Raw genomic sequence first — 15,579 nt, forward strand, 5'->3', positions numbered from 1 at the left:
AAGTACGAGCGCTAATAGAACAATGAACATGAGACATGATGCCAAAATAATATATGATGAAAAGGTTTAGGATAGTAGAACATAAAATGCTACTGACAAGTACAAATAATAATCAAATCTTTGTTTTTCCTCTAGATAAACGCCTACAATCATACTCACTAATTGAGCTTCAAAATCACCTCAAAACTATCCAAAGACGGTATTTTAACTTCACTGATGGCTTCATTTGAAATATTTCGGCAAAAATCTTTCCATTGTTGGAGAAATGTGTTTACCATTGAATAGTGGCAACAAGATTTCTGTATCGCACTCAGCGAGTATAAGTGAGCTTTTAGAATACAGGCGAAAGTTTTTCAAAAATTTTTAAATCGTACACTACTTGTTCACAAGAAATACATAAAGATGTTACGTTAACAAATATTTATACATGTAAAGAGAGATGTATTCATGTTCAATTTGTAGTTTTATGATTCAAGATCTTCTTCGTACGAAACATGTGCCTCTTCCTGTGCCTTCGTAAATATATCTTTGTCATCATTCATATTTGATAATTTTTCTGACGCCAATTTCTTTGCATCTTTTGCTGCAAACTTTTCAAACATGTTCGCTGCAACAGTAATTTAAAAACATCAAATAATTAAGTAATACGTATTTTAAAAATTATTTGACATTACCATATTTGTAAAAAGATTGATAAGAGCAAAATCTACGAAAGTAAATGGTTTTTAACATGGGTTTGAGACCAGGCAAAAAGTCCAACAAATCAATCATATCATTATTTCATGTTGAAAATCTACAAACATACGTATAACGATACTCCCAGGTTCAAAGGAGATCATCAATTCATCATTTATCGTGACTTGGTAAAAGTAACCAAACCCAAGTGAAAATGAAATAAATCGCCATTCTTTTTTATAAATTAGTCTTGTTATGTGCAATATATACCTCAGTGTGAACAAACTCTCACTGTCTCTACATATCTAACGTTTTGATTGATGCTTTCATACAATCCAGTATAATTTATGATAACAATGAGATAAATGTTTCGTGAAAATTCTTTTATCTCCCGTTATCTGACGTTAAATAAACTTAAAAAAACCAAACAGAACAACATAAAAGTCATAAACATTACCATATATTGTCTTCTCCTTTACACGATTTTCAGCAATCATCTTTTTTGCAATATTTAATTGTATCTTGGCGTCTTTGTTGTTTGGTTCAAGTCGTAGAACTTTTTCAAACATTTCGCTTGCTTCATCGGGATAATTCATATCTAGTTTCGCCTAAACAGAATAAAAAACCAACTGCAGACGAAAAGACACAATTGAATGAATGAATTTAAAAATATACATTAACTGATTGCATTGACGTAAGGGGAGTAAGGGAGGACCCTACCTACTCCACGATTGTGGTGAGAATCCACAAGTTACGACGCATGCTTTAGTTGACTGATGATTTTCTACTAGTTTGTCACGAAGCAAGTTAACTACAACCAAAGTTATACGTGGAGATCCATCTCCATTAGTTGGTTGAGTAGACCGTGGGTAAATCCATTTCTATCTCACATGCACGTATAAATAAGATATCTCCAGACCTCCCCTAAATCTACACCTGAGCTTAAATTCAAACCTTTCCTTTCCTATAGATGGCTTTTATGTTATTTTTGTCACGACATAATGCCTAAAAAAGTAATAACACATGTAATATAACTTCTTAGAAATTTGACAAAAATTACCATATTTCAAGAAAAAGTGTAACGAGCCCCTGGTGGTTCTTGGTTAGCCCCCCCCTTAATTTTTCATTTACTTCTTTCTAAAATTTTCAACTAGTTTATAACTGTTTACAATTACCAGCTGTTACATTACTCAAAATCTTATGAAAGCAATGAAAAGTTCTTGCCATTTAATAAGATTTTAAAACACAACTTATGCAGTGACGAAGATAAAAGTTATTTGTCAAAAGAAATGTAATAAATACATATACCTTGTCACATGACTCAATACATTCTTTATATTTTGCTAACTTGAGATAACACAAGGCAACATTGAGATGACCAGCTAAAATCAATGATGAAACTTCCTTTAAATCTCTTTCTTCACCTAAGCTTTCCACCAAGGTTACCATGCGAGTGTACTTTCCCAATGCTTGAGAGAATTTTTTTTCCTACAACAATACAAGTGAACAGAGATTAACGTCAAAGCAATAATTTGAAATGTCAGTTTTTACTAATTCTTTTTCCTAGATTTCCTTCAAAATGCTTGTCATATGACTGGCCGTAATAATAACAAGTTAACTGTTCATTTCAAAAAGACAAAGATTATTTGTATTCAAAGCTTAGTTAATTTACCATCATGTTCTAAAACAAAGTTTGAATATTCTTTTCAGACAGTTTTTACCATAATGTTAAAATTCAATCTTTAAGCTCTAAGTTCGTCATGCACTACTAACCAATGTTTTATTTGAGAAAATTTAAGTGAACAGGAAGTGTCATTTTGTTTCAAAATAGTCAAATAATTATATGCTTCATAACCATTGCAGTTTTCAGCTCATTTAATAGACTATATCTTAATCCTAACCCTCAACCAAAATTTGTGTTACAGTGCACTAAACAAATTGAAACTTACTTTATAATACTCTGTTCCTTTCTTCTTTGCAAATATTGCTCCTTCAATTCTGTCCTGAACACTCAACTCCCATGGTTGCTTTAATTGTTCAAATGTCTTCAAATGTACTTCATATTTTACATTGCTACTTGGTTTAATACCCCACTCTTTTCTTCCTTCTTCACCAAATGCATAAGAACTGTCACAATTTGCAACAGATATTTCCCCTTTCTTCATTGTTTTTACTAAGGCATCAACACCAGAAATAACATCAACTAGGTCACCTGTAAGGCAGTCAGATAGATTCAAGTAATGAAACAAGATTGAAATTGAAAAATGTGTTTTAGTTTAAAAATATATCATGAAAATACTGACCTTCACCAACAGTAAATTGAACATCACGGTCATCAAATATTCGATTATCCACCTTGCCAACAAGGTGCACTAAAATAAGTCAAATAGGACTCAATTTTGAGTCAAAATTGCATGTCCTAATGATAGCAGGTTGTATAAAAGCAAATCTATAAAAGCATTATGGAAACTATACATACAACAACTAAACTCGTATAGCTTTTGGGATGATTTAAGCTGAAGCAAGCCTTCAATAATTTTTGTGGAAGGTGCAATGTTTTATTTTTGTTCTTGTTTGTAACAAAGCCAATCTGTTTTTTAGTACTATTACAATGCAAATATGTTTGTGTTCAATCACGGGAAAAATAATGAATGGAATTCATTTCCTTCAAAAATCAATAATAATTTGGCAGAAAATTTTGCATTTTTAGAGGTAAAAGTTCAAGCTGGTTTCACAACTGGTTGTAAGGACTCATATTTTTTACAGATTTTGTTAATATTTAAGATCATAAGTTCAATAATGGCATTTCACTTTACCTTCAACAATTCCTCCTTCACTTACACGTTCACTGCCATTCCTTTCTTGAGAATTTTCTTGGTCACTAACTCATCCATTGTAACCTTTTCATCCTCCCATCTGATCAACTCAATCTCAAATATGAGAGTAGCATTTTGAGGGATATCAGGTGGTTTTCCAACTTTACCATATGCATATTCTGGTTTGCAGGTTAAAACACAAATCTCCCCTTTCTTCATCGTTTCCAGGGCAAGTTCCCAGGCAGGAATTAAATGCCCTAAATACAATAAAACACATTTAGAATTGTTTACACTGGAATTACAGAGAATTGTAGTTTTCAAACCTCTTCCCAGTAGACAATCAAAAGGTCTTCCACGATTACGACTGCTATCAAATTGTGTTCCATCCTCTAAAGTTCCCAAATAGTGTACAAAAACAGTGGCTCCTTCACAAGGTGTATCCTCGCCATAACCTTCTTTTTTTATCACTTTAAGAACGCCACCATCTTGACGACCTGATATATCGACGCTTTCAACCATTTTCTAAAACTTTAAAATAACTGGAAAGAAAAAATTGAGAAAATGAGGTTCTAAATGAACGAATTTTCAAGAAACGATTAATTTCAATTGTGAAGACGCCAAGACGATGGAAACTTTCAATTCGTGAAAAAAAACACGCATAGCGTGTGACATCACGCTTAGAAATAACGATTTTATAAAATGAATAAAGAAAATGATAAATATGAAAAATGATTTTATAAAAACTTTTACTTTTTATAAAACCTCCGACATCACTTTTACTTAAATAATTTAAATAAAGCACAACCGAATTCTACCCTTTCCTAACCAGCGATTGTTTTTATGTTTCATAGCTCTTACATTTAAAAAGATTAGGCGACTTAATCGATCTCAATAAAGAAAATATGTCCATCACATTCGGCAAAATAATGACAAATTTTTGACAATGACACCGAGATTCGAACCCGTCCTTCTAGTCACCCTTGTCTCCCACTGAGAATTAAAATAAAAAAGCTGCATGACACAAGAACGAAGAAACTAGCCTTGTAATGAAACCATTGCCATCAAGACATTACAATAGTCCTCTTCCTTATTTTTGCACGTCTACTCCCAGTAGCATTCACTTTTTCAAACAAGCAATTAAAGAAATATTTTTAAGTTTATAGCTGACGAAAAGGGCAATGCCACAAAACGACAAGAAATTCATAAATGAAAATAAAATCTACAAAAATGATAAAAGACTACTGTCATAAGAAGATTCATGAAATGAGATTGTAGCTGGATTTAACATGTATTGATTGTAATATTTCATATAGACTTAAATTTATAATGCCAAAAATGTGCGTTAGCGCATATATTCCTAAATTAAACTAAATTTAAGGACCTATATATAATTTGTATACATTTTATTTCAGACAGATGAACTTATTAAAAAAAATTTTTATGCTTTTCCTAAGCATTTTAAAAAGAAATAGAAATTTCAGCAATTTGACATAAGACAGTTTTAAACAATCTATGGAATATTTACTGCTACAAGAATGAAAAGTGTCATGTAACTCCTGTTTATACTTTCTTTGCTAGCTGGAATCCTGAGATTAACAAGAGAAGACATATTTCCAATAAAGTAAATTCCGTTTACACGTTTTAGCAGTTTCAAACAAGTTAGGCCGTCCATTTATGTTTAGTCAACATGAAGAAGAATTCTTAGCAAGAGAAAAAACAGACCGAATAACATTGAAGTCAAACACAAGAAACAGTTCGTCCATCATGAAGAATGGCAAATATACCAATGATGAGAAGCACAAAATAACCAGGCGCCTTCTCTTATGTGTTTTCTACATGCTTACGTTCAGATGAATAATCTTTGTTAATTAAAAATACGAAGTGAAGACCGCATATCTGAAAATAAATAAACACAACAACTTCAGAAACTTTCAATACTAACAATATTATGTATCCAAAAAAGTTTAAATAATTCTAAAGGTAACAATTAAATTTTGCTAATAACTAAAACATCACACGTCAACTAACGACGTCATTCTATGATATCAACGAATCATAACTAACTACGTCATAAATACTTAAAACATTACGTCATCTATATAGGTCATATACAATATCAATTAACAAAGTCTTCTACATTAAAGACTAACAAAGTCATCTGCAACATAAACTAACAAAGTCATCTGTAATAAAGTAAATGGTTTGAACCCGGGAGTATCGTTACATGATTGTAGATGGAGATCGTCCAGCTTAGTAGAGTCCTGTAAAGGACTGTTGTTGTTGATGTTGACAGATGTTTTGACAACCTTAGCGATAGCAAAGTCCTGTGAAGGACTGTTGATGTTGACTGACGTTTCAACAACCTTAGCGGCAGTAGAGTCCTGTGAAGGACTGTTGATGTTGATGTTGACTGACGTTTCAACAACCTTAGCGGCAGTAGAGTCCTGTGAAGGACTGTTGATGTTGATGTTGACTGACGTTTCAACAACCTTAGCGGCAGTAGAGTCCTGTGAAGGACTGTAGATGTTGATGTTGACTGATGTTTCAACAACCTTAGCGATAGTAAAGTCCTGTGAAGGACTGTTGTTGTTGATGTTGACTGACGTTTCAACAACCTTAGCGATAGCAAAGTCCTGTGAAGGACTGTTGATGTTGATGTTGACTGACGTTTCAACAACTTTAGCGATAGTAAAGTCCTGTGAAGGACTGTAGATGTTGATGTTGACTGACGTTTCAACAACTTTAGCGATAGTAGAGTCCTGTGAAGGACTGTAGATGTTGATGTTGACTGATGTTTCAACAACTTTAGCGATAGTAGAGTCCTGTGAAGGACTGTAGATGTTGATGTTGACTGACGTTTCAACATCCTTAGCGATAGTAAAGTCCTGTGAAGGACTGTTGATATTGATGTTGACTGATGTTTCAACAACTTTAGCGATAGTAAAGTCCTGTGAAGGACTGTACATGTTGATGTTGACTGATGTTTTGACAACCTTAGCGGTAGTCATTTTTTGACATTAAAGATGACTACCGCTAAGGTTGTCGAAACGTCAGTCAACATCAAGTCATCAACATCAACAGTCCTTCTCAGGATCTACTAACCTGGACAATCTACACCCACAAACGTGTAAAAATATTCCTGGGTTCAAACCATTTACTTTATATACCAATAAAGTCACCTGTAACATACACTAACAAAGTCATTAGACAGTAACACACACTAGCAAAATCATCTGTAACATAAAGTAACAAAGTCATTAGACAGTAACACACACTAGCAAAATCATGTGTAACATAAAGTAACAAAGTCATTAGACAGTAACACACACTAGCAAAATCACCTGTAACATAAACTAACAAAGTCATTAGACAGTAACACACACTAGCAAAATCATCTGTAACATAAAGTAACAAAGTCATTAGACAGTAACACACACTAGCAAAATCATCTGTAACATAAAGTAACAAAGTCATTAGACAGTAACACACACTAGCAAAATCATGTGTAACATACACTAACAAAGTCATTAGACAGTAACACACACTAGCAAAATCATCTGTAACATAAAGTAACAAAGTCATTAGACAGTAACACACACTAGCAAAATCACCTGTAACATAAAGTAACATACACACACATACACTTACGGTACAACATCTTCTAACGACACTACAACATTATCAAACAATATAAAATCCACCTCAAATGTTGAATTGTGATGAAGCTTCGCCTTGATGTCTGTTAAAACAGGTTTACCATCAATGAAAATAGGACGTCTACCTTCGTTCATTATATAATATTCTCCATCTGTTTTCAAACGAATCACCGCCTGTCGTTAAAGAAATGTGTCAAGATTTGTTCAAGTCATACAACATATATAATGAAATAAAATTATAGCAGAGTGGGGACTGAGAAGAATGTGACATATAAATAGTTTGGATATAGAGTAAGAACTGATAACAAATATGGTTAAATTTACCATAATTGGAGATTTCAAAGACAAAACATTTTAAAACATCGGTACATTTTCTGTTGCAATATTCCAACGTTAAAACATCATAATATATAAACATATTCCTATTTTGTGAATAGTTTATCTTCATTTGCGCTAATCGTAGGTATAAATGACAAAAAAAACACCAAGAATATTCAAGCCTCTATCCTCTCTTTGAGTATTTGATCATCAAATTAAGTTAAGATTCAACCAGCTCATCATATGTAGGTAGATTGATACCAATGATTTAATAATTTAAAATGTACAACTGAATATTTTAATAACTTCTTTCCTTTTGTCGTAATGAAAATGTGGAATTCATTGGTCAGTGATATCAAGGAAAGTTTTTAATTCTTCAATTTTATACATCATTAAGATTTTATATCAGTTGTCATGTTCACTTGGGTCCATGCTTTGGTAACTGGTTGCTTCAACAATTACCAAAACATATTTAAGTTGTTTATACAAGGAACAAAACTATTAAATAAATCAATTAATTAATGAACAAATTTCTTAAGTTCAACACATCCTGGTTTATGCACATTTGCATATAAAAAAATACCTGTTTTCGAGAAACTTTTCCAGCAGGACCCTCCAATGATAAATCCACATCAACATTATGGTCTTTCGTAGATCTGCCAACAATAATCTAAAAAACCAAAGAAATATTGAAGAAAAACAAAAACAAAAGACTTTCTCAAAGTTCTTATGGCTCTCAATCTCTGTGAATCAAATACAAACAGAGAAATGCAAGTTTTACCTCTCTTGAACGCATTAAATATCGTACAAGCCTTCCTCTTAAGACCGCCAAAGTTTGTGAATCAAATTCAGTGGGAGCTGTTCCAGATTCATTTAAAGAGTCAACAATTGCCTGCCATCGTGGTATTTCTTCTTCCAGCTGACGAATTTCTCGTTTAGCCCGACGATCAGAAATATTTAATTCATGTTCCAAAACTTCATCATTCATTCTAAGCAATATCATTACCTTTTGAACTTTATTAGGTTAAAGTTAAAAGTGATTCAACTTCTGAATTTAACAAACTAGTTTTATGCAAACATTACAGCAAACTTACTTTTCTATAATGAACACAACATATGTTTAAAAACTAGATACTTTGGGTAGCCATGATACAACTTACGATAACTCAGAATCCTTCACTTGTTCTTCAAAATCAGAGAAGGTTGCCGTGGCACTGCCCAATGCCAGTACTTTAAAAAAAATCATTAACTTCATCAGTGTCTTATGTTTAATTACCGAGGCCTTTTTAGCTAACCTGTCTGATCATCAAGAAGTTGGTAATGTTTCATTTGAAGCCAATGTTGCATGACAGATTTTGCTGTTCTATACTGATGAAATGTTGCTGTATTGTCCTCAAGCAATTTTTGAAAATACTGCACATTAGCAGTTGTTGTCTATAAATGAATAAGAGTCTGATCAATGATAATGTTGTCAAGAAAGATTTAGTTGATAGATATGTTTTCTTGATGAAGAACTTCTACATACAGCAGATGTCTTAGCTAATAAATCTTCTTCTTCTTTGCTCCATAATGTATTACTTTGAATTTGTTGAACAATATCACATGGCAACTGTTTCATGCCATACGATGCCAACCTTTGAACAAAAAGTTTGATTAAAAAAAATTCCTTGCTAATAAAACAAAGCTGTGAAACAACCTTGATGCAACTGGATCATAAAGCAAAGCAAACCAACGATCTTCAACCTCATTTAGTGTAAATCGACAGGAAATTTACAGCCAATATGAACAGCATTCAAATCATTTGTCTGCAAATGAAAAGATTTTAACCGAGAATTTGTCAACAAAATTTTGTGAAATATATGAACATAGAAACTACCTGAAGGACTGCTGTTATAAGAGTCAGGTCATCGGATGGTCGCCATCTGCCAACATTCTTTAATGGTGCTGCATTACTCTACAAGAACAAGCAATTTTTTCAAAAAAAGGAAAGCCCAGTAACAATTTAAATACTAAGAGCAAACCTTATTTTTCTTTTGTTTTTTATGCACAGAAGGACCATGGTTTGAAATAGAAGAAGATTTATTTATTGGCTGAAAATACAAGATTTACATGTAAAACAATATCTTATCATGACACAAAAATTAATGATAAACCTTCTTCTCCTTTTCTTTGATTTCAATGGCTTCAGGTAAGCCTAACGCTTTTCCAGCATTTTTCAAACTGCTTTCCACAAGTTCATCATCAAATTTCTTTCGCTTTATAGACCTTGATGAGCTTCTTCGCGGCGTACTACGGCCTGACGACTTGCCAAAATTATGATTTTTCAAGTGACCACCTGATGCTGGTGATTTATTCCTTAAATCTAAAATATTAATTTTTTGCCAATTTCTGAGCATGTGTTTATATGCTTGAGGGATTCAATACTTCCTTCTTTTAATTCATCAAAACATGTAACTGGAGACAAAAACTCAAATTCATTACATATATTATAACGAAACACCCATGTACTACTGAAAATGAAATAGGTTAACATGAAACGTTAAAACTTTATTTATTTTAAATTTAATATAAGTACTGGTGGATTTGCAAACCATAGATGATAGAATGTTATTAAAAGAGTTTGATCATCATAGAGGTTAGTAATACCTTGTACATTCCAAATACCTCCTGTTAAACCAGATGAAAATGGTTCTTTGTGATGAGATTCTCTTTTATCCTTGACTAGTTCCTTTATCTGTTGGTTTTCTGGATTCATGACTAACGAACATTCGATAGACTCGAATATTTCTCCAACAAAGATTGGTCTCAAAATTAATATCCAAATAGTTCTTATCAATCTAAATATCAAGTATCAGCACTCTAAAGTAGTGTTTCCATAATTTCACTTTGGCAACCATCTTGAATCTGGCCGAGGGAGACTAGGGAGAACTGAAACGAGAATTATAAGTGTGCAACTTCTTAGGCCCAGGGGTCATCCGCATCGACAATACAGTCCCATGGAATTGTTTTTAAAGCTTATAAAAAACATTAAAATAAATGTGTTCATTGCAGATAAAATGCGAAATAAATATTCTTTCTAGTGTATGTTATTCATAAATGTAAATTATTCATTCATTCATTCATTCATTATAATTCGAAGGTATTGCTTGTTATTAAAATTTCGACAGCGAGCAGTGTGCAATCACCAAAATGGATAAATATAACAGCTAGTACTATTTTCACAAGTATTTCATCACAGATAACTTAGAAATAAAAGACCTTGGTAAAAGAAGCTAACTTTAGCAATAATATTTAAAACCGATGAACGATTTACAAAATATGAAACGCATAAAAGTGCGAACTGCTGACTAACGACGAGACGAACATTTAATGTAAGTAAAGATGTCATGTCAGACAGCCTATTTTTGAGTGTAAACTTCTGTTCATTGTTAAAAACAATTTGTTGAACCCTTTGTCATTTTCTCAATGTCATTCTTAACCGCGGTCTATAATTAAGTACATGATGACAATCGCGGCGGTTTATTTATACTTTGAGGCATGAAAATTTACAATTCGTTTCACACAATTATAAAGCTCTCTACTTTACAGTTCTCCTTACTGTTACGCACAATTATTTTCAATGTTTTCTCATAATGATATCTTCCACAAACTTTGATAATTCAGCTAATGTTTTGTGGGTATTTAAGATTTTTAATACAAATGTCTAAACATGGACAAACCAAACATTACGAAGCTATGAACTATGACAACCATTCATGGCAGACAAATCACTTTTTTTCCTTTCCAAATTTCATCTTGAACTTTATCACTTGATGTTGATCTCTCAGCGTATACAGAAAATATTGCACAGGCAAATATCATTAAAGTACCTCCTATAGCTGAATAAAAAGCCCAACCAAAGGTACAATCACCAAGCCTGAATGCATATGGTTTGTTTTCATCATCAGCTATCTTGTAGCAGTATTTCTTAAATAATTCATTTTCATTGCCCCAACCAGCTGGCCACAATACAACACCTACCATGAGGAACAAACCTAGAAAAAATATAACAATAGTTAACAAGAAGACAAGAGAACATTTCATCAATGGAAAATAAAATATACCAGCAAAAGCTTGAATTACACCAACTACAGAAATGAGAGATTTCTTGCCAATCTTTTGCACACAAAAGGCTGTAATTGCCATAATGACAGATATAGATGCGATAGTTGCTCCAATTACCATAAATACAAGGCTTGCTTTCCAGAAATCACTTGGTAAATCATCAAGACTTTGGATGTATCTTCGACATGACCAACGTGTGACATTTCTTGAAAGCGTTTGACGAGAGCATCGAGAATACAATCCTATCGTTGGATTTTTTCTGCCAATACTGTTGTTCACTTGCTTAGTATTATAACCATCATAAGCTATGTTCCAGTTAGGAGAAATGACAGCCGCTATTATAGCTAAAACGCCAGTCAACGATAGCAACATCCAAAGTAAATTACGAAACGTGATTATAAGATAACCCATGACAACGTTGACTTCTACGAAATAATAAAATCCCAGTGGTCAAAATTCATTTAAAGAATTCAGAAACTATACTAAGACTTATAAATGCATATCTTTTAAAGTAATTGATTACGAACATATAATAATAAGTAAGACAATGAACAATGAACAGTAAATTACGACTGAAGAAACTGAACATTAACGCAAGCATTGAGTGCCAATTTAATCAATTATTTTTATTATAAAGTTTAATCAATCTGTAACGAGATATTTTTATACACATGTGCATCACATCCGATAAATCATAAAAGGTTTCATATTGTAACTGACAATGTTTGTTTATGCAGTTTTTGATGGAGTTAGTAAAAATGTTATTTTAGTATATAATGCATTAAGGTTGCAATTCTTCCCCAGCGGAAACCACCATAAAAAGGTGTGTACTTTTTAAACAAACAATCGCGTCTTAAGAAGAATATTGTCGAACTACATATCCTGACAACAAGGAAACCAATTTTGCATTTTCATGACTTTAGCAATTCTAGGGGGGAGGCAGTCGGGCAGTTAATTTGAATTATTAATAGGCTTAAACAAAATGTATCAAATATAACAATATAAACGATATAGTCTTGGTAGCAGGTTCAATATATGCCAATATAGATGAACACAAAGTCAAACTAAACGTGTCTTTTCACTGCTAACGATAAATAGGCAATAGTTGGTTTGGATTTTAACGTTGACGGAAGCATTATCATGGAAATAAATACTGGTTTCGGCATTGCGCGTCTGTTATTAAAAACAAATTGTTCACCTACCTTTATATTTCTTCCGTACGTCTATGAATCGCACACAATTAGATTAAAAAGACTTTGCTGTGATTATTTTGGGCTCTTCTCGTGAGAACACTACGTTCACGAAAACACAACGTCTTCTGAATTCCAGCTTTGCACTTGGAACGAGTCCTTCAACACTAATCACACGCCGGAAATACGTCAGATTTTGTTTTCGGACGTGAATGTGCGTGATGTTCCATTATTCTGGCCCATTCGTCCACTCTCAGGCAATCAATCACCAGATGCCCAAGTATCGCCATTAGCATGTTATGCCAAGGTCTCAGTATAGAGAACATACAGTAGAGCCACTCCATTGCATTGTTTGTATTTTATTCCAAAGCCATCTTAAGAGAGATTATACATAATATAAATCCTAAGAATAATCTCTCTGATGATGGCTTGGAATAGAATTTTTCGTGCCACATATATCTCATTGCGCATGTGATTATCAATGGCAGCGAGTCAATTGCAATTTGACCAATAGGAATGATGAAATGGCTTACACCAGCCAGTTCTCTTATTAAATATGCAGCAGCCAATTGTACAGCAAAGTGGCCCTACTGTATATTCCCTATACTGTGCCTAGGTCAGCACTGGTTATTGGTTATGGGTTATGCCATGGTTTGGAGGCACAAGGCTTTCTCTCTAATTACCAAAGGCACAACCTTCCTACAATATCGTCTTAATGCTTTTGTTTTGAGCAAGCGCAATATAACACAAATACACAATATTTTTCTAGCACCTCTTGAACACTACAGATTGTTAGTAATGTAGGTGGATGGAGAGAATGGTGAAATAGCTGCAAAATGACAACTCGATGTACCTCAAAGGTTTCATAGGCGACAACCTTTACAAGTATTTTGATACCAATAGATCATTTTCACCCAGGGATATATATGACGATAAATGAAGCATTATTATTGATGTTCCACAAAAAAGAACTTTTCAAAATTGTTTTCATTTGTAGTATTGTGGTTTTCATTGATGTGATAAACCACACCAAACACAAGATTACAATTAACACACAAAAATTTCAACATCAAATGAAAACACTACAAAACAGCTGTCAGTCAGAGGAACATTGATTAATATTATCAAAATTGTCTCCATAACCATAGCTTAAAATTTCTTATTAAAATTTGGCAAAGCTGTTTTCAATTCTTTGAATGATGTGGGGATGTTGGGCAATGATGGAAGACTTATATTAGATAGGTTTGCAACACTAGGACTAAAGTTTTTCACAGCTGCAACAGCTCTTACTGGAGCTGCAGTTATACCAGCCTAGAAAAGATTATTTAAAACTGAGTCATAAAGTTACAAGAAATATGCAATAATATGAACAGTAAGTTACCTCTGACTTTTCAAGTTTGCTCTGAGCTTCAATGTGAGTTAAAATTTCTGACATGTTTGTTTCCAAAACCATCCCACCCATGACTATTTCAGACAAAATGTAATGAACCTAAAAAAATTACTCAAACATTTTTACAAAGCTTTTTAAAATTGAAGAAAGGCATTCTGTATTTTTGTTGACACTTATGTAAATGGTTCCACAAAATATCGTTAATGTCAATATTGAAAATAAAATATCATTTTTATGTTACATGAATACTTCTACTAACCTTGTCAACATGAAAAATTAAATCAAGTTCACAAACATTTTCAAATGTTTTATCCAATGTTTCAACAAAAACCTAAAAATCAAGGATAATTAAAAGATAGCTAAGATAAAATTAGCCATTGACAGAGCTATACCTGGATCAAATCAAGGATTCCAAGTTCACTTTCTGATGAATCAACACAAAACACAAAATATAAGGTTGCATAATGCCGATAGACAATTTTAACATCAGTACCATCAATCAAACTGCAACAAAAGCGGGAATCATTTACGTTTCTAAGTCTACAAACTGAACACAAACTGTAATATTTCTCACCTTCCAGTTTCCAAGAAATTGCAACAACTGTCATCTCTCTTTGCCAATAAATGAAAAGTTTCTCTGATAATTTGTTGCTGCACATCTTCAGACTACGTGCATCAAAATTATTGATTAAAACTAGACGATTTTTCAATACTCCTAGGATAATATTTGGTCACAAGACTTCGTCTAAGTTTATCTCAGATTAAAATGTTTTATATTATACAAATATTTTAAAATTTTCTTTAACCAAAACTTCAAAACTTACATAATGAGTAAAAAACTTGGATAATCTTGGTTTGCCGTGATTATTAAAAATCAAGATTGCTTTTATCATTTCTAATCTTTGGCCGTGTTGATAAAATAATAAAATTTCATTTTCTGAGTGAAGAGTGAAACAAACTAGTTCCAGTCTCTTACGTACGCGCGAAAAGGTTCGGTGAGCAATGTTTTGTCAGGGAGAAAGCAAAAGCAGTGGCTGGATAAAAAAACACACTGGGTCACGGGGGTCAGACTGGGCGACACCTGATAGGAAATGCCCTAATGTCAAGCCACTGACAAAGTAAATAAAAGTATTTACTCAAACTAATGGCTTTTTGTGACGATAGTTTTACTACAACTAGAGATCTAGTTTCATTCTTCTCCTGTGTTGTTTGTTTTTCTTCTGACCGTAATTCTAGGGTTAACTCTTTATAAAACGCATTTTTCATGGATTTTCATGAACTGGTTTTACAAATACCTATAACCCATCGTCAGCATTGACTCAGCAAGTTAGCACGCACAGGCAGTATTACGCATACAATGAGAAACATATATGGGAATTTTACAAGTAATTAATACATGGTATTTTCATTTTTGGTGGTCAAGGTTTGAG

General features: G+C 33.0%; 4 protein-coding genes across 4 annotated transcripts; all 4 read right to left on the reverse strand.

Moving 5' to 3' along the window:
* Positions 1 to 349: 349 nt before the first annotated feature.
* LOC124452248 (peptidyl-prolyl cis-trans isomerase FKBP4-like) lies at positions 350 to 4,123 on the reverse strand. Its single transcript, XM_047002831.1, has 8 exons — positions 3,815 to 4,123; positions 3,515 to 3,748; positions 2,979 to 3,053; positions 2,625 to 2,887; positions 1,984 to 2,163; positions 1,630 to 1,680; positions 1,133 to 1,283; positions 350 to 607 (listed from the first exon to the last, which is right to left on the reverse strand). Exons 1-8 carry the CDS (start codon positions 4,008 to 4,010, stop codon positions 465 to 467), a joined length of 1,293 nt encoding a protein of 430 aa, XP_046858787.1. The 5' UTR covers positions 4,011 to 4,123; the 3' UTR covers positions 350 to 464.
* Positions 4,124 to 4,760: 637 nt separating this feature from the next.
* On the reverse strand, positions 4,761 to 10,867 carry LOC124450380 (microspherule protein 1-like). Its single transcript, XM_047001039.1, is given in 13 exon segments — positions 4,761 to 5,387; positions 7,193 to 7,321; positions 8,049 to 8,135; positions 8,247 to 8,454; positions 8,626 to 8,695; positions 8,761 to 8,899; positions 8,991 to 9,099; positions 9,162 to 9,231; positions 9,234 to 9,270; positions 9,342 to 9,419; positions 9,487 to 9,555; positions 9,619 to 9,827; positions 10,112 to 10,867. Coding segments are annotated over 13 exon segments (1,389 nt in total). The 5' UTR covers positions 10,221 to 10,867; the 3' UTR covers positions 4,761 to 5,312.
* A 101-nt stretch (positions 10,868 to 10,968) lies between these two features.
* LOC124450381 (LHFPL tetraspan subfamily member 2 protein-like) lies at positions 10,969 to 12,937 on the reverse strand. Its single transcript, XM_047001040.1, has 3 exons — positions 12,772 to 12,937; positions 11,569 to 11,994; positions 10,969 to 11,499 (listed from the first exon to the last, which is right to left on the reverse strand). Exons 2-3 carry the CDS (start codon positions 11,978 to 11,980, stop codon positions 11,219 to 11,221), a joined length of 693 nt encoding a protein of 230 aa, XP_046856996.1. The 5' UTR covers positions 11,981 to 11,994; positions 12,772 to 12,937; the 3' UTR covers positions 10,969 to 11,218.
* An 803-nt stretch (positions 12,938 to 13,740) lies between these two features.
* Positions 13,741 to 15,110, reverse strand: LOC124451449 (AP-3 complex subunit sigma-1-like). The gene is made up of 6 exons (XM_047002060.1): positions 14,974 to 15,110; positions 14,724 to 14,815; positions 14,542 to 14,653; positions 14,409 to 14,480; positions 14,141 to 14,248; positions 13,741 to 14,070 (listed from the first exon to the last, which is right to left on the reverse strand). The coding sequence occupies exons 1-6, from the start codon at positions 15,040 to 15,042 to the stop codon at positions 13,909 to 13,911; spliced, it is 615 nt and encodes a 204-aa protein (XP_046858016.1). The 5' UTR covers positions 15,043 to 15,110; the 3' UTR covers positions 13,741 to 13,908.
* Positions 15,111 to 15,579: the final 469 nt, after the last annotated feature.

Source organism: Xenia sp. Carnegie-2017, unplaced genomic scaffold (assembly GCF_021976095.1).
Source record: "Xenia sp. Carnegie-2017 unplaced genomic scaffold, XeniaSp_v1 HiC_scaffold_24, whole genome shotgun sequence".
Classification (NCBI taxonomy): Eukaryota; Metazoa; Cnidaria; class Anthozoa; order Malacalcyonacea; family Xeniidae; genus Xenia; species Xenia sp. Carnegie-2017.

Bases quoted from the DNA above. Each gene is read 5' to 3' on its own strand.
- LOC124451449 (XM_047002060.1), bottom strand. From the start codon at position 15,042: ATGATAAAAGCAATCTTGATTTTTAATAATCACGGCAAACCAAGATTA. The intron at 14,816-14,973 runs GTAAGTTTTGAA...TGATGCACGTAG, and splicing joins CCAAGTTTTTTACTCATTAT to TCTGAAGATGTGCAGCAACA. The intron at 14,071-14,140 runs GTAACTTACTGT...AATCTTTTCTAG, and splicing joins GCAAACTTGAAAAGTCAGAG to GCTGGTATAACTGCAGCTCC.
- LOC124452248 (XM_047002831.1), bottom strand. From the start codon at position 4,010: ATGGTTGAAAGCGTCGATATATCAGGTCGTCAAGATGGTGGCGTTCTT. The intron at 2,164-2,624 runs GTAAGTTTCAAT...GTATTGTTGTAG, and splicing joins AAGGAACAGAGTATTATAAA to GAAAAAAAATTCTCTCAAGC. The intron at 1,284-1,629 runs GTTTGAATTTAA...TATTCTGTTTAG, and splicing joins CCATCTATAGGAAAGGAAAG to GCGAAACTAGATATGAATTA.
- LOC124450381 (XM_047001040.1), bottom strand. From the start codon at position 11,980: ATGGGTTATCTTATAATCACGTTTCGTAATTTACTTTGGATGTTGCTA. The intron at 11,500-11,568 runs GTATATTTTATT...TATTTTTTCTAG, and splicing joins TGTAATTCAAGCTTTTGCTG to GTTTGTTCCTCATGGTAGGT.